The 24,190-nt window shown below is 39.5% G+C and overlaps 1 protein-coding gene across 4 annotated transcripts in view; it reads left to right on the forward strand.

Moving 5' to 3' along the window:
• LOC108018805 (UDP-glycosyltransferase family 50 member B3) overlaps positions 1-24,190 on the forward strand; it is a 450,659-nt gene that overhangs the window by 238,170 nt on the left and 188,299 nt on the right. For 2 of the 4 annotated variants that reach the window (XM_036822117.3, XM_070998423.1), the window contains exon 4: positions 23,018-23,201. The exons of the other annotated variants lie outside the window; for them this stretch is intronic. In XM_036822117.3, coding sequence (XP_036678012.1) covers positions 23,018-23,201 — 184 coding nt within the window. The remainder of the gene's footprint in view (positions 1-23,017; positions 23,202-24,190) is intronic. 4 annotated transcript variants of the gene reach the window in all.

Below are 24,190 nucleotides of genomic sequence, written 5' to 3' on the forward strand. Positions count from 1 at the left end.
ATGATATTTTAATTGAATGATTTGTAATTTGTTTCAACTGCCATGGGCAGATCTTTATTTGGGAATCGTCAAAATATGAATGACTTACAGCTAGCTATTTGCGGCTGCGCTGCCTGCAAACATTGGCAGCGGCAGTCATATATATATCGAAGTATATGCTCGCAATTGTATTTGTGCTGGTAGCACTTAGAGCGCGAGAGAAGTTGTACATGCATGCCTTGTATGTGTCTGCACTCAGGCCATGGGAATATGCTGACACTAGCACTTCCCATAAGTTGGGCTCTGAGGCGTATTCATATTTCGGCTGGCCGCAAAAGTTTAGCGGCCGGCACTTTTGTATTTGTTTAAGTACACTGTAACACAATGTTGGTGTCGGTACAGTGGGTACTCGCTACAATGATACATGCATACCACAAGAAAGAAAAAGGATGAGATGAAAAGGAGTGAAAGAAATGCAAAAAAAAACTCGATAGGCGATCGATTGGCACTAGACGATAGTGCGATCGATGGACACACGAAACTGGAAATATCGGCAAAAGGTGAAAATATCGCAACGAACAGATGGCAACGCCGCACCGTCGGTATCGATAGTCGCAGAAACATCGAGCACGCACGGATGGTGTGACCAGGCGGAGGAACCGTAGAAAGGAGTGGGACGCAGCAATGAGCAGCGAGCTGTGGATCGATAGCACATGAGTATCGATGTCCTAGTGGAAACACGGGAAATATCGGCGCGGGATATTTCAAGTTGCAACGAGGAGGATGACCAGCGTTGTAGAAACTTAAAAGAGTTAAGAGCGTCGAGGGAGCATCGAGGGAGCAACGAGGGAGCGCCACGGGAATCGGAGGGAGCATCACATGGACTCGAAGGCTAGGATATGCAAGGAAACGCCGGAGAGTAGGAACAAGTTTTAAATGTTTCCCGAAGTAAGGGGGGAATGTGAGGAGTTGAATAACTTCCCACAAATATAAGCAGCAGCAGCAGCAGTTGGCCGGCCGCTTACCAGATACGCGGCGAATTCGCGTAGTAACGGTGCGGTGAGGAGAGGATGGAGAACGAGAGAGTTTGGAGACCAAGGATGGAGAGCGAGAGAGTTTGGAGACCAAGGATGGAGAGCGAGAGAGTTTGGAGAACAAGGATAGAGATCGAGAGAGTTTGGAGACCAAGGATGGAGAACCAGAGAGTTTGGAGACCAAGGAGCGGATAAGGAGAGAGTGATGACTTGCCGGGCAGAGCAAGAGTGCCATGTGGGGATAACGGGACTCCACCGGACTTTGGACTCTCCCGTGATCTTTGGACCAAGAGAAGAAGTGCCACATCTCGGCAGTGTAGCGGCACACAGACGTGCCACAAGCATCACGGGAATCAGCGGGACGGCAGCAGTGGGCAGAGCATCGGTTGGAAGCGGTACGTGAAGGACAAATGGGTCAACCAGGAGGCACGGACTTTGGACCCGAAGTGGAGAGATCCAGCGGGCCGTGCCCAAAAGGGAAATAACAGTTCCCGGTGGCCCTATATAAGGCCGCAGAGCACTGGCAGCTGAAACAGTCGACCACGAGGAGTCAAACCTTCAAGATCAGTTAAAGTACCAAGTGAACAGTTAGTCAAGCAAGTAATCTACGAGAGAGCCACAGCCAAGCGAGTCGTCGGAAGCAGCGCCGTGGGAAGCATACAAGGAGCAAGATCGCCACGTCGAGACGTTCGGGATTGGGACATCAGGAACATCCGAATTGAGACACAAGTGGGTGAGTTCCGGAAGGCATCACACGGCTAAGTCAAGGCGTTTGTTTTCCAACTTTGTCACGACCACACCTTGGCGAGTCGCCCGGCAGGTCTATCAGAGACAAGCGAAAGAGCCCTGCGATTACCGGCGAAGTTCTCGAACAGCAACCGCCAACTCCCCGAGTGCCAGAACACCGAGCTAATGGTCAGAAGACAGCGCAGAGGACATCGGCAGCGACGCCAGCAGACATCTCCGGCAGCCACGTTACCATCGCCGCGCGGAGGTCATTGGGGAGCGCAGGAGCGTCGCGGACGTCAAGCAGTAGGGTGAAGCCGAGTGGAACGTTCGTCTGCGCTAGGAGTAAAGCAAAGTGAACAGCTAGGCAGCTTCCTGGCGATAGCCTTGACTGTCAGCGCGATCTGAGCAAGAACCGTCCGGGACAGAGCAAGGGACAGGTATTGCCTCGAAAGGCGTTGGCCTGGAGAACAAAGCTTGTTCACCCTAGTCTGAGAACGGTGACGCTTCCCTAAGCCCACAAGGCCGAATTCTCTGCGAGTGTAAGACGCGACAAGCGACCCCCGAGGCAGCGCGTCGGCAAGCGAGCAGAGGCGGCCACTACGAGCGTCCCGAGACACAGGAGCCAGCGGACGTCGAGTCAACGCGTCGACAAGCCAGGAAGAGGAGCACTAGCAACCGGCGAAACCAGAGCAAAGAGATACCGAAGCCGGCCCAGCCACACACCCGCTGTACTAATACCACGAGAATAAATCCGACTGTTACCATTTGAACCCATTGTTTTCTCACTGATCTACAGGGCAAACACGTCATATAAAATTGGGGGGACGAACACACAGTACTGAGCAGACAACAAAATCAGTTCGTTACGAGGTGTGACGAAAATCCCTTTATGACATCTACCAAGTCCGAATTTCGTACAGAAACGGTCAGCCCTACCATAGTCTTCCTCGATTCTTGTAGTATGACTTCTTCATCTAGGTCAAAGTGTGCATTTTGGTGCCATATTTCTTCTTCCTTCTTTATATACACTGGTCTAGTAAACCATAACGATTTCATCGACGTCACAGCCTCTTGATACGATATGTGCTGGGCTCTGTTTCGTTGGGACATGCCGCCATGTAGCTTCACCTGACCACTCTAAAATCTACGCAACTCAATTCGATACGAATGTGGACAACGAAGAGTCCGACCAGTACACAATTCGGTTGATAGGTGCCGTTAATAGGGGCTTGATTCTGTGACAGAGATTAGCAAGAAGGTGAACGGCTCATAACTCAAGTCTTGGGAGCGTCTTAGTTTTGAGCGGCGCTACTTTTGATTTTAAAGTCAACAACGATACTTTATAACCTTCTGCAGTTTTTCTTCGAATGTAGACGCAAGCTCCATAGGCTCTTAAGGATGTGTCGGCAAAGTCATGTAATTGCACCGGTGACATCGGGTCAGTATGCACAGACCGAGGAATATATTCTTCTTCTAATTTAGACAGTGTAATATTTTTCATATCCCAATCTAACTTATTGAGCCAAAGTTCCTACAACAAGATTTTTCCTCTAATTACAACAGGACTTAATAAGCCGGGGGTCAAACAGCTTCGATGTCACCGTTAGTATGTTTCCTTTTGTCGCTGGGAGACCCATGACAGTACTGTCAATTTGGAACTTAAAGGCATCTTCGATAGGTAACCACGATATTCCTAACTCCATAGTAGACTCTGAGAACAAGATGGGTATGGATTTAACTGTGCTCTCAGATGCGGTGACGTCAGCTGAGTTTAAAACCCACTTTGTCAATTCAAAACAGACACTTCAGACTTAATAGTCTTTAACTCCTCTACGCATGCAGCACCAGTCAACATGTCATCGACATAAAAGTCGGATACAATAACTTCAGCAGCTCTAGGAAAAGAAAGTTTGGCAGACTCCCATTACCTTTTAAAGCACCGAACAGCCAGAAAGGGAGCTGGTCCAGTACGATGTGTTGAGCCGTTTAGAAACTTTAAAGGAGTTGACTAACCGACTTGGATCCGATTTAAACGGCAGCCTTACTTTAAACCGACCTGATGCCAAAACCTGAGTAGTATTCCGGTAGTGTTCTTCACATAACTTTTGCTCAGGTGACAGAATTTTTTTAGATATGGCATTTCTTCCAGTGACCAAAACTTCTATACTGTGCTATCATAAGATACTAACAGCTCTTCACTACAACTAAAACTATTCACAACTTCTGTAGGGGAAGATGTCTTATATCTTCCCGATACAACCCAGCCAACAGCTAATAATTCGAACTCCTATTATGCTCCTATTAATATTTCTATTTTTTGTGGCTGGTAGAAATATGGGGCCGCAGAAGGTAGGGTCTTTAAAATTTTCCAGTCACTGATAGTAACAGACTGGTCAGGATGGTATCCTGATACTAATTTTAAAATCAAAAAATCGAGCGAGAACTCACTACCTTTTATACGCGACTTCACCACTGTATGTACCTTTTTCGGCGGAGAATTGGACTCGCCAATACCAAGTAAGTTCATACACGATTTCTCTTCATGAGACATCTTCAGACATCATGTCCAATGATTTCGCATGCATAATATGTGACGTGGAAGGCTGATCCTGATTTAAAGAAAGAGTAAGAATCTTATGGGGTGGTGATAACGCTAAGCTGTTGTCGGAAACTGTATATCTATGCAGTAAAACGTGATACGAGCGTCCGTGATGACACGGTATCGATAAGATATCTTAGAGACGACGCTGACTGTTGCGATACTTTCGGAAGACTAAACAATGTTGAAATATTATTCATAAAAATTAAAAATTCGTTATCATAACTTTTTCAAAATTGCTCTCGGTGACTTAGTAGGCCTTAATAGTTCCTAAAGCTTCACCAGAAAGACAAGGTATTAGGTGTTAGAATTTTTTAATACGGGAATGTTGTCGTCTTGATGAACGAGAGTTTCGAAAAGGCTAATGAAATTCCTGAAATCCAAATATTTGCCGCTGAATTTCGGCAATGCCAAATTCGGAAGTCGAGCTCGAGTTGGAGCTACATAAGCTGACTTAAGAATTGTGGTCTCGCTAGCTGTCTTTAAGGCCAAAATAAGCGACAATGTTTTTGTCTTGGTCTCTATTGAAACTCTTCTCCAAACTCATCTCCAACATCTAAATCTTATATTTTTTCTTGTAGATGATTTGCCATATTAATTACAGCATTTAAATTTTCTAGCCTACAATTTAGTTTGGCGGATGCTATTTACAGGTTTTTAAGCTTGGTTTTAAGGTCAGAAAGAAGCTCTTTATTTTTCAGCAGCGCGGTAAACCAAAAATCCAAAAACAATAAGGAAGAACGCTATAGTCGAGTACCTCGACTATCAGATACCCGTAACTCAGCTGAAGGGACCAAAGGGAAATTTAGATATGCGAGCAGCAAGGCGAGATTAAAATGCGCCACCTACCGGCGGTAGACAGATTTAAGCGTTATGGGCTTAGAGTGGGCGTGACAATTTTTTTTTGGATCAATCGATAGGTATTGACGAGACCAATACATTTCAGTTAACATTTTTTATCTAGCATGAAAATTGTGGGCATCACAGGTTTGGACGGTTTGTGGGCGTTAAAGTAAGCGTGGCAAACTTTTTTTGCGTCAATCGATAGGTATTGATGAGAACAATACATTTTGGTTAAAATTTTTATTCTAGCATCAAAACTGTAGGAGCCACAGTTTTGGGTGGTTTGTGGGCGTTAGAGTGGGCGTGGCACGCTGATGAAACAAACTTGCCAAATCTCAATAGCCTAGCTCTTTTAGTTTCCAAGATCTCAGCGTTCATCCGGACAGACGAACAGACGGACATGGCTAGATCGACTCGGCTAGTGATCCTGATCAAGAATATATATACTTTATGGGGTCGGAAACGCTTCCTTCTGCCTGTTACATACTTTCCGACGCATCTAGTATACCTTTTTACTCTACAAGTAACGGGTATAAAAATTATATATATAAAACTTGATTTTTGAAAAGAAAATTTAGTGAAATATTTTTTCATTTGTTATTCCACAATTTAACTTATGCTTACCGTTTTTTTAAATAGGTCAGGCGTTTTTAATACTTAATTTAGGAACGAACATGGAAGTATTGCATATTTTCGAAAAATATTTCATAAAAATCGGGCTTAGTTCAAAGTTTAGTATCATTTTCAGGTTATACCCATGTTTTTACTAAATCAAAAAAAAATTAAATTTAAAACTTAAATTTTTGTATTCATTCATCATCATCTTCATCACAAGTCAGAACAGTCAAATATATTTGCAGACTCCTTCTGAGAATTAGGAGTACTTTTCAAAAGTTCTAGAGCAGATTTTGGCATTTGTTTTGAGGAGTTTAGAAATTGCTGAAAATCAAAGGATGCGAGCTGATTAGCAATCTAGTAAGGACATCCTTTTTCGATTTTTCGCGACTGCACTTTCTGGCACTTTGTTCCCGGAAATGCTTAGGGTCGTTATTATACCCGTTACTCGTAGAGTAAAAGGGTATACTAGATTCGTCGGAAAGTATGTAACAGGCAGAAGGAAGCGTTTCCGACCCCATAAAGAATATATATTCTTGATCAGGATCACTAGCCGAGTCGATCTAGCCATGTCCGTCTGTCCGTCTGTCCGTCTGTCCGTCTGTCTGTCCGGATGAACGCTGAGATCTCGGAAACTATGAGAGCTAGGCTATTGAGATTTGGCGTACAGATTCCTGAGCTTCTTACGCAGCGCAAGTTTGTTTCAGTAGACTGCCACGCCCACTCTAACGCCCACAAACCGCCCAAAACTGTAACTCCTACAGTTTTGATGCTAGATGAAAAATTTTAACTGAAATGTATTGTTCTCATCAATACCTATCGATTGACCTAAAAAAAAGTTTCCACGCCCACTTAAACGCCCACAAACCCGAAAACGCCCGCAATTTGCATGCTAGATAAAAAATTTTAACTGAAATGTATTGGTGTCGTCAATACCTATCGATTGATCCAAAAACAAATTTGCCACGCCCACTCTAACGCCCATAACGCTTAAATCTGTCTACCGCCGGTAGGAGGCGCATTTTAATCTCGCTTTGCTGCTTGCATATCTCCATTTTCCTTTGAGTAACGGGTATCTGATAGTCGAGGTACTCGACTATAGCGTTCTTCCTTGTTTATGCTTACTGTGATTCCCCGGTAAATAGTCACATAGGTATCAATTCATGACTAATAATTTCCTGGCCAAGCACAAAAAAATTTTTCAGAGGCATATTATACCACGGATAAAGCCTCACAAAATGTCAAGCCGTTTTTGGAGCGAATTCTCTGAATTTTTCTATTTCAGTGTCCTGATTCCATGAAACAACGATAAAAATGGTGTGCATTTACTTAATTAAATCCACATCTCAGTAATTCATTTCTGCAGATCGCTCAGCATTGTGATAAAACCTTTGAGCAGTATTATCATCAACTCCGGTTCTCGGGACATCAACAAGTAAACCTAGTTTATTTTTGAAATCATTTTGAATACGTTTTTTGTTTTTATCTACAATGTCTTTGTCCTGGCTTGCCCATATCTTATTAGGCAACTTATACGAATCATGCAAAAGGTAAAAAGTCCACACATCTAATTTTCCGTTTTTATAACTTCCTTTAACATATCATATGTTATTAAATTGTTTGCTCGTTCATTCACATAAATAGAACGTTCAATCATGGAAAGTATTAATTTATGGTTCACTCTTACCTTTTTGCTTTTCTTCGCCTTATATGTCCACAAGTCGTTATGTCCACACTAACTCGTTCATTTTCCGCTAGCGAGACAGTTGAAGTTTCCTTTATAGACTCATTAAAAAATGGTCTATATAATTAAGTTAAGCCGGAACGTGGGTTCTGCCATAAAACATGTTCTTCGCATGTCATTATTCTTGAGTAGTTAAGAAAGGCGGCCGCCCCTCACTTATTAGAATATTAATGCCCCCTCCCCTCCCTAATGTATGCGGGAAGAAGATTAATACAGCAAGGCAAAATTTGAGAATCCATATAGGCCACGCAGACGTAGTTCACCTTTACCATGTATAAATTCATTTATTTAACTTTTATTATGATAAAAAATATAAATATACATAATTTATATTGGAATATTTTAGAAAATGATTTGTACTTTAATTATTTATCAGGTAATTAAACATATATAAAGCAAATTTATATATATGCCACAAAATATATATATATATGGGAAAATCCGAAAAATGGTCAACCAGGACCGAAACTAAAAAATCTTCAATTTCATCATCAAAAACTGAAAAAATTTATTTTTTTTCATTTTTAGCTACTTTTGAAGGCATTTTTATACCCGTTACTCGTAGAGTAAAAGGGTATACTAGATTCGTCGAAAAGTATGTAACAGGCAGAAGGAAGCGTTTCCGACCCCATAAAGTATATATATTCTTGATCAGGATCACTAGCCGAGTCGATCTAGCCATGTCCGTCTGTCCGTCTGTCCGGATGAACGCTGAGATCTCGGAAACTATGGGAGCTAGGCTATTGAGATTTGGCGTGCAGATTCCTGAGCTTCCTACGCAGCGCAAGTTTGTTTCAGTAGACTGCCACGCCCACTCTAACGCCCACAAACCGCCCAAAACTGTGGCTCCTACAGTTTTGATGCTCAATACCTATCGATTGACCCAAAAAAAAGTTTGCCACGCCCACTTTAACGCCCACAAACCGCAAAACCCTGTGACGCCCACAATTTTCATGCTAGATAAAAAATTTTAACTGAAATGTATTGGTCTCGTCAATACCTATCGATTGATCCAAAAAAAAATTTGCCACGCCCACTCTAACGCCCATAACGCTAAAATCTGTATACCGCCGGTAGGTGCCGCATTTTAATCTCGCTTTGCTGCTTGCATATCTCCATTTAGCTGAGTAACGGGTAACTGATAGTCGAGGTACTCGACTATAGCGTTCTCCCTTGTTATGATTAATTATTTCGCAAGGAAAACATATGATTTGTGTGCACTTTTTCTACCAAATCTCTTTATTGCAATCTAATAACTAGAAAAAAATCAAAAGAGTGCAAAAAAATGTTCAATTAACTGTTAATTAAACAACATGGAAAAATGGTACGTTCGCGACCCGTACGTTCGCGACCGGTACTTAATTCATTAAAAAAAAAAACTAGTGGAGGTATTTCCTTGGGAACAGACTCGAAGTAAAACTACATGAACCCATTTTAAAAGTAAAGATTGCTTTAGAATATTCCGTCCCAATTCGCAGATATTTGCATTTTACTAGATTAAGCCGAAGTCGACTTCCATTTTGTGTACGTTCGCGACCGCATGTCTTTTGCTAATATTATGAAAATGGTAGCTCAATAAATCCCATCATTTACACTAAGCTAAGAGCTAACAAAATGCTATCGGATAGCAAAAAAAAAAATAAGGAAAACGTTTATTTTCTTTCTTTATTTGCACTAAGTGCGTACGAACGTACGTTCGGACCCCTGGAAATGCCCATATTTATATTTTATAAGTTATATAAAATCACTGTGCTAATAAATATTACCAATTATTGCCTACATTTTCTTTATTTAGTTAACAAAACTATATATATTAATTCTATACTTATTTTTCCATCAAAATAATTGATAAAACTAATTGTTTGATGGTCTCTAACTAATCGAGTAATAATATTTTGAGACGTTACAGGGTTCATGCCAAGTGCATTATGTATTGGATCCATTATTTCTTTAAACCCTTCACTGTCTAGAAATATAAATGATTTTCCGTCCGTGGTTACTATTTATATTAAAGAAGAAACAATTGCTTCTTCGCTCGTTTGATACGATATTCTTCGTTTTTCTTCACATTGGGTTAAATTTGAATGTCCATATGTTTCGTTGTTAAATGCCGTCTAAGGTTTGTTGAAAGATTGCCGGACAATTTAATTCCACAAACACTACAAATTGACTTGTTCTCTACCAAATTAAATTTAAAGAATTGGTGCACTTTTTATTATTTAAGTCTCTTCCCATTTTACACAAAAAAAAAATTGCACAACATCACAGTCTCAAGTCACGAGTGGAATTAATATATTTCGTCTGCAAAACAGACGCTTAACGATTTGCTTGCCTATGAGTGTGAATGTATACCAATCCTTACGCAAAAGACCGTGATCACGACAAAACGGTCTTGGAACAACCAGAACAAAACAGAATAGAAAAAAACGGTTTAGCTCTGAGCGCGAGCGACCTCATTTAAGTACCCATAAATCGGTTGCTCTCTGACACTTATTTGCAGACAACGATAAACGGTCGACAGTTAATATACGTTTTCACGTGCCTATTTAATTTACCAAAAACATTATCAGTTTTCTCTCACATTTTGTGTTCATTGCTTAGAAGAGAAAAGATAAAATCATAAGGAATATACATTGTAGGTAGCTGGGGCAGTTATTCGAAAAGTCAAATCTGTGGGGTGGGTGTGGATAGGGGTCGAAGCATACAATACATTTCTATACCAGTTTACATGATGGAAAAATGGATTTTAGTTAGAGAAGGATGAAAATATCTTAAATAAAAATTACAGGTAACATTCTATGTTGCGGTGGTCGGCAGCCATCATTATTAAATATGAGTAACTTTTATTTCACCGGTGGGAAATAAGAGAGTTCAAAAAGATCAAAATTGATCTTGATGCATTTACTTTATGAGAGAAAACTGATACTGTTATTGGTAAATTAAATAGGCACGTGAAAACGAAAATTACTCAATTAGTTAAAGACCATGAAACAATAACAGAAAACTGATACTGTTGTTGGTAAGTTAAATAGGCATGTGAAAACGTAAATTACTCAATTAGTTAGAGACCATCAAACAATTAGTTTTATCAAGTATTTTGATGGAAAACGAAGTATAGAATAAATATATATAGTTTTGATTATCTTAATAAAAAATGTAGGCAATAATATTGTGGCAGTAATATTTATTAACATAGTGATTTTGTATAACTTATAAAATATAAATATATTTATTTTGTGGCAAAGCGATCCGAATAAATTTCTTCTATATTTATTAATCTTACGCTTAAATAATGATAAAATATTAAATGATAATAATTGAAAAAAATTTGAAGTACAAATCATTTCTAAAATATTCCAATAAACATTAAATTAAAGTCCTTATGTATCTTTATAAAAATATATATATATTTTCTTTATTATAATAAAAGTTTAGTATATGCTTATACACGGTGGAGGCGAACGTCGTCTGCTTGGCTTATATGGTTACTCAAATTTTGCCTTGTTGCACTAATCTTTTTCCCACTCCTTTTCTTTTTGATCCCATTCCTGGAATTGAATGACGTATTGAAAACCGATTGACTTTACGTTTTCGTTCCTTTATCCGGTTGGTATTTACTTTTACCAAGAAAACATTTTACCAAATCAAACTTGCGATCTACTGTGACAGACATTTAACCTTCCACCTACTGGTGAGAAAGTTATGTATGACCCTTTGTATTAGTTTTGAGTTTGTTATTCTATTAAAATTTTTATGACTTTTTTGTTTCAGTCAGGAATACTCTTCCAAGAACTTTTCATCGTTTATATTAATTCGCTCTAGAATTTTTCGCAACCCTTTGTGACCTCACTATTTGTATTGTTGGTAGCAGTCATGACTTTGTGTGTACGGGTTATGAGCACTCGTCTAAGACTTTTTATGACAACTTATAGAATGGATTATTAAAGTGTGCCTATACACAACTGCTTTGTTGATAGAATTCGGGATAAGCTCATTGATTTGCTTTTTTTTTTACTTTATACGCGGAAAGATTATTAAATACGTCCGCAATTATAGTTTTGTAAGACATTTCTATGACCTTTGCGCCTGCGTCGAGGCATTAACATGGGAATATGGTATAGTTAGGTGGCTTGTTTAATGAGACTTCCAGTATGGGTGAAAAATTTATAAGTAAAACTCGCTGGGAATTTTTCTTTACAATACACCAGTTTAAGTCAATAAAAATACTATGTGGTCTTAAAATCTGTCCAAAATGAAACAGCTTTTAAACAGCTCGTGAACAACTATTGGGGTTTTTTTAATTTCTTAATTAGATTTACAGTCACAGGACACATGTTTCCACAACAGCGGACATAATCCTCTAAAGAATCAATCTTCAGATATGGGGTGTGCGACATTTCTCACGTACACAGCAACTAGTAAACTACAAACAACTAGTAAACATATAGTAGGCCTCTTATAACAGCTGATAACAGTTAATAGCAGCTAGTAACTAGGTAATAACAACGTCCAACAGCTATACCAAGTCCAAAGAGCTCAACCCTCATCATGTGAGTCAGGAAAACCAAGATATTACAAATACGCTGCTATTTTAGACAAGGATGCCTTACTCATTATCTTCTTTTGAAGAATATGCCTTTAGTTCTTAATTATGAACACCAATTCTTGACCTATCAGGCCGATCCTTTTTTTCGGTTTCTGAAGGTACTGGGGGTGGTTCAAATGTATGTTTTGAAAATATTTCATAGTCTGAGAATCATTAAATCGTGAGATTTGTTTTACATCTTTTTATGGGAGACATGAACAAATTTGAATTTGCAGTAACGGATTATAACCGATATATTATTTTATTTCTTAGAGAGGTTGGTAAGAGTACACCAAAATGGAGCCAGAAAATATGCTAATTAGTGAGGGGCGGGGGCCATTAATACAACTAGTAAGGAATCCACGTTTTTTAACCATTTTATTGGGACTACTCAAGTAATGAAAGAAGTGGAATCGGTAGCTTCCGGATCGCTAAAAGCTTGCTTTTGGGAACTGTGTCCCGAACTTCCTTTAAAGCCACACTTAGTTAATAAACAAATGTTCACCATCTGACTCGAGTTTAAAGTTCTGGTCTTGATTTGTTCTAAACGAATTAATCGTTGAGCAGAAAGATTAAGGAGAGCTTTTTAGCCAGTTGAACATCATTGAAATCTGTCTATAGCTAAATATCTAACCCCATTGGAAATCGACAAGTCGAGCTTCGCCCAATACGTCCAGTGCTTCCTCTTTGGTTATTGTGTCATCTTGCGGCCCTGCAACACACTTTGATGCATCAAAGTGTCCCCCTCGGCTCTTACCTTAATTTGTGTAGCAAAAGCAAGCACAGTCGAAGAATGTTGTTCTCTCAAGTGCTGGGTTTTGCGAAGCTTGGTTTGGTTGGCTGATTTTTCAAACGAGCCTCGTCGAAGTTCGCAAACAAATGGTATGACTATATCTAGCCATGCCTGATTTGCCTTGAGTGCATACAATTTTTATGAAACGATTCGAACTCAGTCCTTTGAATGATGATAAACAGCTCTCGGCGAGTAAGAGAAACGGTTGTTCTGTTTAAAATTAATTTTAAATAAGTTAATCTTTGTATTGCTTCACTTCTTATTATAAAGAAATTACATTTGGACTTGAATTCATTGATTGAAACGCTGAAACAGCTGATTAGTATTACAACTAAGGATTCCTTTTGTAAGTGCGCGCCAAAAACAAGGGCTGACGGTATTTAAAAAATCGAAAAAAATTTTGTTAAATGAAAGATGATATTCTCAGAAGAGGCACAAAAGGGCAGGCTAGTTCTTTAACATTTTGTATTTAAATATCAAAAGTTGTTTTAAAATAAATTTTAAGTGCGGGCTATGCCTGGAACACTACACACAGTTTAACAATATCCAAAATAAAATCATGATTTTGTTAACTATTAAAAAAAAACAAGGAAGAACGCTTTAGTCGAGTACGTCGACTATCAGATACCCGTTTGTCAGCCTAAGGGACCAAACGGAAATGCAGATATGCAAGTAGCAAAGCGAGATTAAATTCGCCATCTACCGGCGGTAGACAGATTTAAGCGTAATGGGCGTTAGAGTGATCTTGGCAAATTTTTTTTGATCAATCGATAGGTATTGACAAGAGCAATACATTTCAGATAAAATTTTGTATCTAGCATAAAAATTATGGCGTCACAGGCTTGGGGGGTTTGTGGGCGTTATAGTGAGCGTGGCAAACTTTTTTTTGGGCAAATCGATAGGTTTTGATGAGAACAATACATTTCAGTTAAAATTTTTATTCTAACATCAAAACTGTAGGAGCCACAGTTTTGGGCGGCTTGTGGGCGTTAGAGTGGGCGTGGCACATTGCTGAAACAAACTTGCGCTGCGTAAAAAGCTCAGGAATCTGCACGCCAGATCTCAATAGCTAGCTCTTATAGTTTCCGAGATCTCTGCGTTCATCATTTAACTGAAATGTATTGGTCTCGTCAATACCTATCGATTGATCCACAAAAAAAATTTGCCACGATCACTCTAACGCCCATTACGCTTAACTCAGTCTACCGCCGGTAAGTGGCGCATTTTAATCTCGCTTTGATGCTTGCATATCTCCATTTCCCTTTGGTCCCTTTTGCTGAGTAACGGGTATCTGATAGTCGGGGTCCTCGACTCCTTGTTCCTTTTGATTTGTATGCAGAATTAAGTTGTTTCTTTAAAAAATTTGAAAATTAAAAAAAAACATTTTGTCAGGGTTTTTTCTTTTAGTCGCTCCATCGTGTGACGTAAATCACAAATAATTTAATTTTTGCATAAGTTTCAAGACCTGGGTCACATGAGTATGATTGATTAACCCTAACTCGACGAAGCTCTTTTCTACACACCGTATAATTGCGTACTTATACTAAATAGTACGTCGACATAGCCTTCTGTAGTATTCGAAATATTTATTCAAGTTCGCAAAAATGTCTCAAATATTTACTATAAGTAGGTTCAACTATACAACCTGATCATTACAGACTTAACCTTCAGTTTCGCGTACATCGTTACACCATTGTTGCTTACTTCGTACTTTTAACTCAACACTAAGCCACAAAATCATCGTTTTATGTAGACGGCTTTCTATCCGGTGCCGGTACCGTGAAATCATTGGTTTAAATGAAGCAGTAAATCTATACAATTTTTAAAAAGGGACACTTTCATCTGGCAAAATAAAATTCCAGCCACAAGGACTTATCGACGTACCACTGTAAAAGATATAAACTTGGGGGACGATTCACTTACCAGCACCCTGGGCTTAAAACGGTACTAACGAAGAATTGTACTCTTTTTCTCTGTTCTTCCTCAGAAAAACTCGGATATAGTTTCCAAACGCACTATCATGTCGGTCGCATCTTCATTGTTTGTCCCATTAAGCTTAGTAATGCCAGTCGTTATCGTCGCAAAAATTATACTTCAAAAGTTAGGGGCCACTAGCAAAACATAAGTAAAAATGTGAGCGTAAAAATAGTAAGCTACCATTTCTTGATACATGATACATTGCTGCTGGCGTGTACCGATGAGTGAAATATCGATAAGAGTTTACAAAATTATTAATAAAAACCTTGATTTAAGTATAACGCATTTTTAATAAAAAATATTATTTAAAAATTGACTGACAAATAATGTATGAACACAAGGTTATTGATACCTTTCCAAATAAACATTCAACCCACCGCGACAGTATCGACATTTGTAGTTAATCGCATTTTGTAGGTCCAAGATGAAACAAGGACTTTTCCTACGCAACTCAAAAGTGCACATTTTATCTTGAGAGGCTGTACTGTGGTGGTGCCAAAGGCGATGGTTCGACGGACCCGAATTTCTACGGTTGGATCAAACTCAGTGGATAGCAAACAAGTATGAGGAGCCTGATGAAGAGGTTGAAAAAAATGGAAAACAGCATTCGCAATATCAACCATTTAAAACTATCTTCTGGAAGGTGTATACGATCAGCAGTCATAGCCGCTGCCTATCAGTAGTCGCCTGGATGCAATGATTCATCATCACTGTCACTATTGCTTGGAATCTACAAACAAATAATTTCACCGAGGAATTTAATCTGCTGCAAAGGGGCAAACATATTCGAAGGAATTTAAAAAATCTTGGTCTCTTTTTACTGACCAAAGTAGGCAGTCATTGAGAGCACGCCAATGTTCCAAGAACATCAAATCTTAATTTTAAGCAAGAACACTTTGTAGACCACTATATGCGTTACATCCATCTAAAAATCTTCCATGCAGGCCCAAAGACGCTTGTCGGCCTAACCAGATTACAGTTTTGGATTGTCAATGCTCGACGAGTTCCGGTTTTACTCAACCAAATCATGGGTCAACTTCCCAAGGTTCGGCTTATCCCTCCGAAACCATTCTTAAGATGCCGAGTTTATTCTGAACTCTAGTCCGCTATGTCCACTTTCTTTGGCTTCAAAAGACCTCATCATCACCCTGGGCCTGTACTACTTGATCTGCCAGAGACAGACATTAAGATTGAGAATCTGGAGCTTTGGCGACAAGCCTGTGTCATTAAGGATTAAGTCTGTCGTCGCTGGTCGCTGGAACACATTCAAGAACTGCAACTATGAAGCAACAGCAAATATTTCCTTTGGTGACATGGTTATAATACATGAAGCCATTATGCCACCACAACGATGTAATCTAGGTCGGGTCATACCGGGAAAAGACAACAGGGTGCGTGTCGGCAATATTCGTAGCGACAAGTTAGTTTGCCGACGACCCATACCAATCACAAGTTTGAACTCTTGTTAGTTCTTGGAAGTCATATATGTGGGATATGGATATATTGAGGGATTTACAGCAACCTATTTAATTTCACATGGGGACACACTGTTCAGAGTTCCGCAACCTCAAGCATTCTTCATCAGCCAAAATCGCAAAAGAGTTGCTATCCCTTTCCATCAAAGTAATCTATATCCATCACCCTCTTTCATTAAAAATTACGCCTTATAAATGTAAGCTAGTCAGTTGATGTGGAAATTTTGTCAGAGGAAGTCGTGTCATCCATAGAGTGCGAAAGTCGTGAAGTTTAAATAAAACACCTTTGTTTCTTTAATTTACTTACTATACCCGAAATAAACATTTAAATTTGTAATACCCTACAAATTATTGGGGGCTCGTCCGGGATAAAGTAAAAGAACAAAGAGAAAACTGTGCGTTAACACATCGAAAAACTGCCGCGACAAAGAACGAAGCAAAAGCTGAAAAGAAACAGTTTAAAGCGGGGGAAGTACCTGTTATAGAAACAATTGAAGCCGAGAAAAATCTGAACAGTTAAACAAATCGACTAGCAGATTTGTGTATTAGAGGAGTTTGAACGATTACGAAGACCACGAAAAAATGTCCAAAATTTGTGCAAAACTTGATTGTGTGAGTGCCCACAAAACTAACGCGCTAAAACCCGCAACGAAGTAATGTACGCAGTATAGAAAGAAAAGCAATTCTGATGAAACACGACGAAAAAAAATTTCGACGACAATTTGATGCAGTGCCTGTGATCGAATTTTGACGACACGGTCGCAGGTGAAAACGAAGGTATCCTGTGAGAGGAGGACAACGAGAGGTGATCCTTGGAACGAAGGCGAGGGTGTTATTGGCGAGAGAAGAGAAGGACGACATACAGCAAGGGAGTGGCCACTTGCTACTTTTGCTACAACAAAAGTTTCCCTGTGGCGAAAAGAGCAGCTGCAAGAACTTGCAAACGACGCAATTTGTAAAAAGTGGACGAGACGATCAAGCAGTGCGGTGTGTCGACTTTGTTGAAGAGTACGAGCTGGAGAAGCTGAGTGGACTGGAATTGGCAAAAATTCAAGCAGTTGTAGAAGACAGAAAAATCCAATTGGGTCTGGTGAGCGACTGAGGCGATTTCACATATTGAATCTGATTCGAACTTTTTTTGATCACACGAATTGTTTAACGTTAATTAAATTATTACTTTGTATCAAAAAATTTAGATATTGAATTGTACCACTGTTTGTAAACGGCTTAAACGCATTACCATGGATGCTAGAACGATCCTCGCTATGACAGTGCCTCTTCTAAGGGCAAAGTTATCCGAAATAGGTTTGAATACAACTGGCAGAAAAGGAGCTTTGCAGGATCGGTTGTTCGATCATTATGGATTAGTTGTGGCTGACGATGAGGACGACGATGCTGATGAGGATGGTGCGAGTGTTAGTGGTTCTTCCAATTACCAAGAAGCGGTTCAACCTAGTAGCTCGAGATTTACCCTACGCGATATTCAGGACAGTGTATCATCATTTTCAGGCTCCGAACAAGAAGACGTCAATCACTGGCTGTCTGAATTCGATGACGTTGCAGTTACCGTGGGTTGGGATAATTTGCAGAAATTCATTTATGCTAAGCAACTTCTGATTAGAGCAGCCAAGCTTTATATCAAAAGTACAAGTGGAGTTAGGGGTTGGATTGAGCTAAAAAACGCGTTGAAGGAAGAATTCGGTAAAAAACTATGTTCGGCAGAGATACACAAGATTTTGCGCCAAAGGCAAAAACAACCAAAAGAGACATGCATCGAATATCTCTATAGTTTAATGGAGATCAGCAAACCGATAAATCTTGATGAGGAAAGTCTAGTATCGTACTTCGTAGATGGCATCCCAGATAGCAAGATCAACAAGGCAGGGTTGTATAGAGCGAAATCCATTAGGGAACTTAAAGAAGAAGTATTTATTTACGAAAAGATGAAGGGTAAGGGAAATTCTAAAGACAATTTTAACAGGGAATCGACAGGTAAACAGACTCAGAGCAATTTTTTAAGAAAATGCTTCAAGTGTAACAGCGAAGGCCATATCGCTAAGGATTGCAAGGGCGAAGTAATATGTTACAAGTGCAACAAGAAAGGACACATTTCTAAAAATTGCGATGAGAAGAAAGCAACTATTTCCATTAAGAAAGAGCTTGCAAACGTGCTGGAAGAGAAGGCTGCGAAGGGACTCATTTACAAAAAGATGAAAGCTGAGGGAGTGACATTCATAGCAATGATTGATTCGGGATGTGACTTGTGTTTGATGAGAGAGGACATTTTCAAAAGTTTTGACGGCTTGAAGCTAAAGCCAAAAGTTAAGCACCTGAGAGGTATCGGCAAGGGCGAACTTGTGACCGTAGGATGCTTCGACGTCGATCTTGAAGCAGATGGCGTATGCTTCTCAGTAACTTTCCATGTCGCTAAACAAAATGAACTCGAGTACGCTGCGATTGTGGGAAACGATGTTCTACAATCAGTCGACGTTATTTTCAGTTCCAACGGCGTCGAGTTCAGGGCAAAAGAGAGAGACTTTGCATCGACATTTAATGGAATGTGTGTCACGGAGATAGTCGAAGAAAGTTCTGTTCTTGATAAAATTAATTTATCTCACCTAGACGATAGCCAAAAGCTAAAGGTACAGCAGCTTGTTACAGAGTACAAGCCAATAAAATTGATAGAGTCTCCAGTAAGTATGAGAATCGTTTTGGAAGACGACATTCCTGTATATCAACGCCCAAGACGCACGTCATACGAGAACAAGTGTTTCATAGAAAAGCAAGTGCAGGAGTGGTTGGCAGAGGGAATTATTGTACCCAGCTCCTCAGAGTATGCTTCGCCAGTGGTACTGGTAGCTAAAAAGGACGGATCCAGACGATTTTGTTGCGATTATCGTCGACTCAATCAAAAAATCAAGAAGGACAATTTTCCGATGAGTCTAATTGACGATGTTCTCGACAGGTTGCAGGGCTCAAAAATATTCACAACCCTGGACATGATGAACGGATTCTTTCATGTGCCGATTGAAGAAGAATCTAGGAAATTCACAGCGTTCGTGACACATAACGGGCAGTACGAATTTACTCATGTACCGTTTGGTATCTCAAATTCTCCTGCTGTTTTCTGTCGTTATGTCACGGCTACGTTGAGGGATCTCATTCAAGCGCAAACAATCGTTGTCTATATGGACGATATAATCGTGCCAACTAAGAACGAATCTGAAGGACTGAAGGCGTTGAAGAAAGTATTGAGCGTAGCTTCGAGGGCTGGATTACGAATCAAGTGGGAAAAAGCACAATTTCTCAAGAGCAAGATCAATTTCTTAGGCTACACTATTGAGAACGGAACTATAGCACCCACCAACGAGAAGATTAAAGCAGTCGTCAATTTTCCAATTCCTCAAAGCAGACAAGCTTTGCAGCGCTACTTGGGTCTGACGTCATACATGCGGCGCTTCATTAAAGACTACGCCCTCACAGCAAAACCTTTAAGCGACCTTCTTCGGATGAAAAGCAATAAAAAGGACAACAGAAATCTTACGTTGACAGAGCAAGGATTACTTTCGTTTAACCTCTTGAAACAGCTACTAGTGTCAGCACCAGTACTCAAACTGTTCGATCCGATAGCCACAACCGAAGTGCATACAGATGCAAGCAAGTATGGCTTTGGAGGCGTTTTAATGCAAAGAGACTCGGAGGATCAGCAGTTCCATCCTGTAGAGTTTATGAGCAGGAAGACAAACGGTTGTGAAGAAAAGTACAGTTCCTACGAGCTCGAGGTTTTAGCAATCGTAAATGCGTTGAAAAAATGGCGAGTTTACCTCCTTGGTAAACCTTTTACTGTGGTTACCGATTGCAACGCCTTCGCAATGACGATCAAGAAGGATGACCTACCACCAAGAGTTGCCAGATGGGCCATGGCTCTGCAAGAGTTTGAATTTAAGGTAGAACACAGGGCTGGAACCAAGATGAGGCACGTGGATGCATTAAGCCGATTGTCATGCTTTCTAATCGCAGATTCCACAAAGTCACGTTTAGTGGAGGCACAGGACAACGATAGCTGGATAAAAGCTGTAAAATCCATATTAACCAACAACGATGACTACGAAGACTATTTCCTAAAAAATAATATCCTGTACAAGGACGCAGTTCTTGAGCTGTTAGTTGTTCCTAATTCAATGGAAGAGGAAATTATCAGCGTAGCACACAAGGAGGGCCACTTCGGTATAAAGAAGACTCGCGATATTCTGGAAAAGTCGTATTTTATCCCTGGAATTCAACAGAAGGTAGAACGAGTTGTCAAAGCATGCGTGGAATGCCTGATCATCGAGTCCAAGCGTGGAAAAAAGGAAGGGTTACTCAGTCCCATTGACAAGGCTCAGGAACCTCTCGGAACCTATCATATCGACCACGTTGGACCCCTCACCGACACGAAGAAACGCTATAACCACATTTTGGCTGTCGTGGATGGATTTTCCAAGTTTGTTTGGCTTTATCCAACAAAGTCGACTGGAACCGAAGAAGTCTTAGAAAAACTGGAAAAGCAAGCATCAGTTTTTGGCAATCCTCGCCGAATAGTTACTGACAGGGGCACCGCTTTTACTTCAGGACTCTTTAACGAGTACTGCAACCGTGAAGGAATCCAGCTTCTACACATCACCACAGGCGTACCCAGAGGTAACGGCCAAGTGGAAAGAGTTCACAAAATTGTCATCCCGATGCTCAGCAAAATGTGCCAGGAAAACCCTCTGAATTGGTATCGTCACGTAGATAGAGTTCAGCAGATAATTAACAACACTCCACCTCGAACAACTAAGTACAGTCCGTTCCAAGTCTTGACCGGATTGAATATGAGAAAGAGGGACGACGAATTCTCGAAACTTTTTGAAAACTTAGAAATAGAAGAACTAAATGACGAACGTGAAGAGATACGAAAGAAAGCTCAGCAAAATATAGAGAAAGTCCAGCAAGAAAACAGAAAGAGTTTTAACGAAAAAAGGAAGGTAGAAACTGAATATGCTGTAGGTGAATTGGTTGCCATAAAAAGAACACAGTATGGAACTGGAATGAAACTCCGTCCAAAATTTTTCGGCCCATACAAAGTAACTAAAAAACTTAATCACGGACGCTATGAAGTAAAGAAAGAAGGCAATCAGGAGGGACCAAATATTACTACAACAGCAGCCGAATATATGAAAAAATGGGGTTCATTCAGGGGCGAATGAAGATTCAGGATAGCCGATTGTGGGATATGGATATATTGAGGGATTTACAGCAACCTATTTAATTTCACATGGGGACACACTGTTCAGAGTTCCGCAACCTCAAGCATTCTTCATCAGCCAAAATCGCAAAAGAGTTGCTATCCCTTTCCATCAAAGTAATCTATATCCATCACCCTCTTTCATTAAAAATTACGCCTTATAAATGTAAGCTAGTCAGTTGATGTGGAAATTTTGTCAGAGGAAGTCGTGTCATCCATAGAGTGCGAAAGTCGTGAAGTTTAAATAAAACACCTTTGTTTCTTTAATTTACTTACTATACCCGAAATAAACATTTAAATTTGTAATACCCTACATATATTACTTTCAATGGGCCCGAAACATTGGGGACTTACCATACAAATTTTTTTAAACCAGTTATACTTTCAAATATCGCGCTATAACTTCTATTAAAATTACATATGTTATTCCAATCAGCTGTAATATGGTACTTTTAACATAAAAATTCAGGGGAGCTTTTAATCATTCTCTGATGTTATTTTTACTGATTTCAGTGAAATTTTCGATCACAAGTAAATGGATCATAGATTTTAAAAGATCAATCTCTAACCATGTTCTCGTGACCTTTGGTGTTCCCCAAGGGAGCTACCTAGGACATCTTCTCTTTGCAATCTTCATAAATGACTCGCTCAATTAGTTCTTTCTTCTCTTGCTCTCTGCATTCTTTGTGCATTACAAATTTTTTGTTCTTGAATAACTCTACATATAGCTTCATGTCCTTTTATCGGAAGATCTTTTCTTTATTAGGGATTCTATCAGGACGAGTGATCGTGAACGTATCAATTCCGTAACTCAAACTTCACTGATCATATTGGCATTATAGTTAGTAAAGCAAAAAAGGTTTTGGCATTTGTAAAACTTTGGCCAGAGGAATTTGAGTACACTACGAAACACGAATAAATTTATCTGGTTCGTCCAATATTTGAATATACGCTTAAAATTCGGACTTTATCGAATAGGTACAGAAACAGTTTATTTTTGTTTTACGTAGATTAAACAGGGAAACCATCTTATCTCGATAGACTGCGTCTATTGAGCCCAACCACGCTTAAGGTTCGTCGGACCTACAAAGGTGTTATGTTCCTTCACAAATTAATTACTGGAAAAATAAATTAAAGTTAAACTTTGTCAAATACGGTTTTCCATACCTGTTGGGTAAACACGTCACTTAAAGCGTATTGCCCTCGATTTTTTTGTATTTAATTTTCAGTGTGCTTTGCTCGTAATATACCTCTACGAACTTGAATGTTAGTCGAAGCACATCTATATAGAACAACTCCTTAAAATTTAAATTCTTTCTTACTCCTTATATATTTTAAATATGAAAGAGCTTTGAATAACAGATAACCTTGGTTTCAGAGGCCACAATATTACCTTCATAAGTGGATTTCCTGCTGATTTTAATATTGAAGGTCTGGAGGAGGTAGCACCAGCTGGACTTGTTGAATATATTCACAACTATACCAATTGGGATCTATTAGGTGCACGAATGGCTGGAGAAATGCCTATTAAGCCGTGGGACGGATTGCGATACGCGTTTGAAGTAAGTTTAATTTTAAATTGTTTTTTTACCCATATAAACAGAAATCTCCTCCAACTATATTTGCCTTAAAGGAAATCTTGATTTTTCCCATACTTTAAAAGGTTTAATTAGATATACTTCTAACAGATATTCGCCAACAATAAAGCATTTTTTAAGAGAACACCAATTTAATTCCTTACGATTTATATATTGAAAGACGATAAATTAAGGGGATATGCCCACAGCCAAAACCGTAAAAGCTACAGCAGCCACATTTTTGCACAACATTTTATTGAATACTAGGTTTTCACAACAGTCGCTATGTCTACCAGTGCCAAAAACATCTCGAAAAAGGGTTGAAGGAGCAAAATTAAGTTTAAGATAAGAGGTTAAGATTATTACAGTTTTCGTAAATTCAAAACAAGAAAAGACACAATAGTCGATGCCATCGACTATCAAACACCCGTCACTCAGTTAAGGAGAGTGCAAGAGAGATGGAGATATTCCAGCAGCAAAGCGACTGTCGCCAAGATTTAATTTTTGAATTGCCTATAACTTTTAAATGAATGTTCCGATTTGAAAATTTTGGGATATTAATAATTAACACAAAGTCTTATACCGTCTTTTAACCGATATCAACAAAAATGTAGTAGCGTTATGGGAGTTTGTTGGCGTGAGAGTGGGCGCGGCACCCTGCTGAGATAATCTTGCGCTGCCCAAGAAGCTCAAGAATCTATATAACATAATATAATTTCCGAGACCTCAGCGTTCATATGGACGGACGGACAGACCAAAACTCGGACATGGCTAGATCGAGAGATCCTGATCAAGAATCTATATACTTTACAGGGTCGGAAACCACCTGTTACATACTTTCCGACGAATCTAATATATGCTTTTACTCTGCGAGCACAATTACATGTTTTAAAAAGGGGAATCATTTGGGACCCTTACTGGCAGTCGCTATGTCTGTTAGTGCCATAAACAGCTCATAAAAAGGATTTAAAAAT

This window comes from Drosophila suzukii (genome assembly GCF_043229965.1).
Source record: "Drosophila suzukii chromosome 2 unlocalized genomic scaffold, CBGP_Dsuzu_IsoJpt1.0 scf_2c, whole genome shotgun sequence".
Classification (NCBI taxonomy): Eukaryota; Metazoa; Arthropoda; class Insecta; order Diptera; family Drosophilidae; genus Drosophila; species Drosophila suzukii.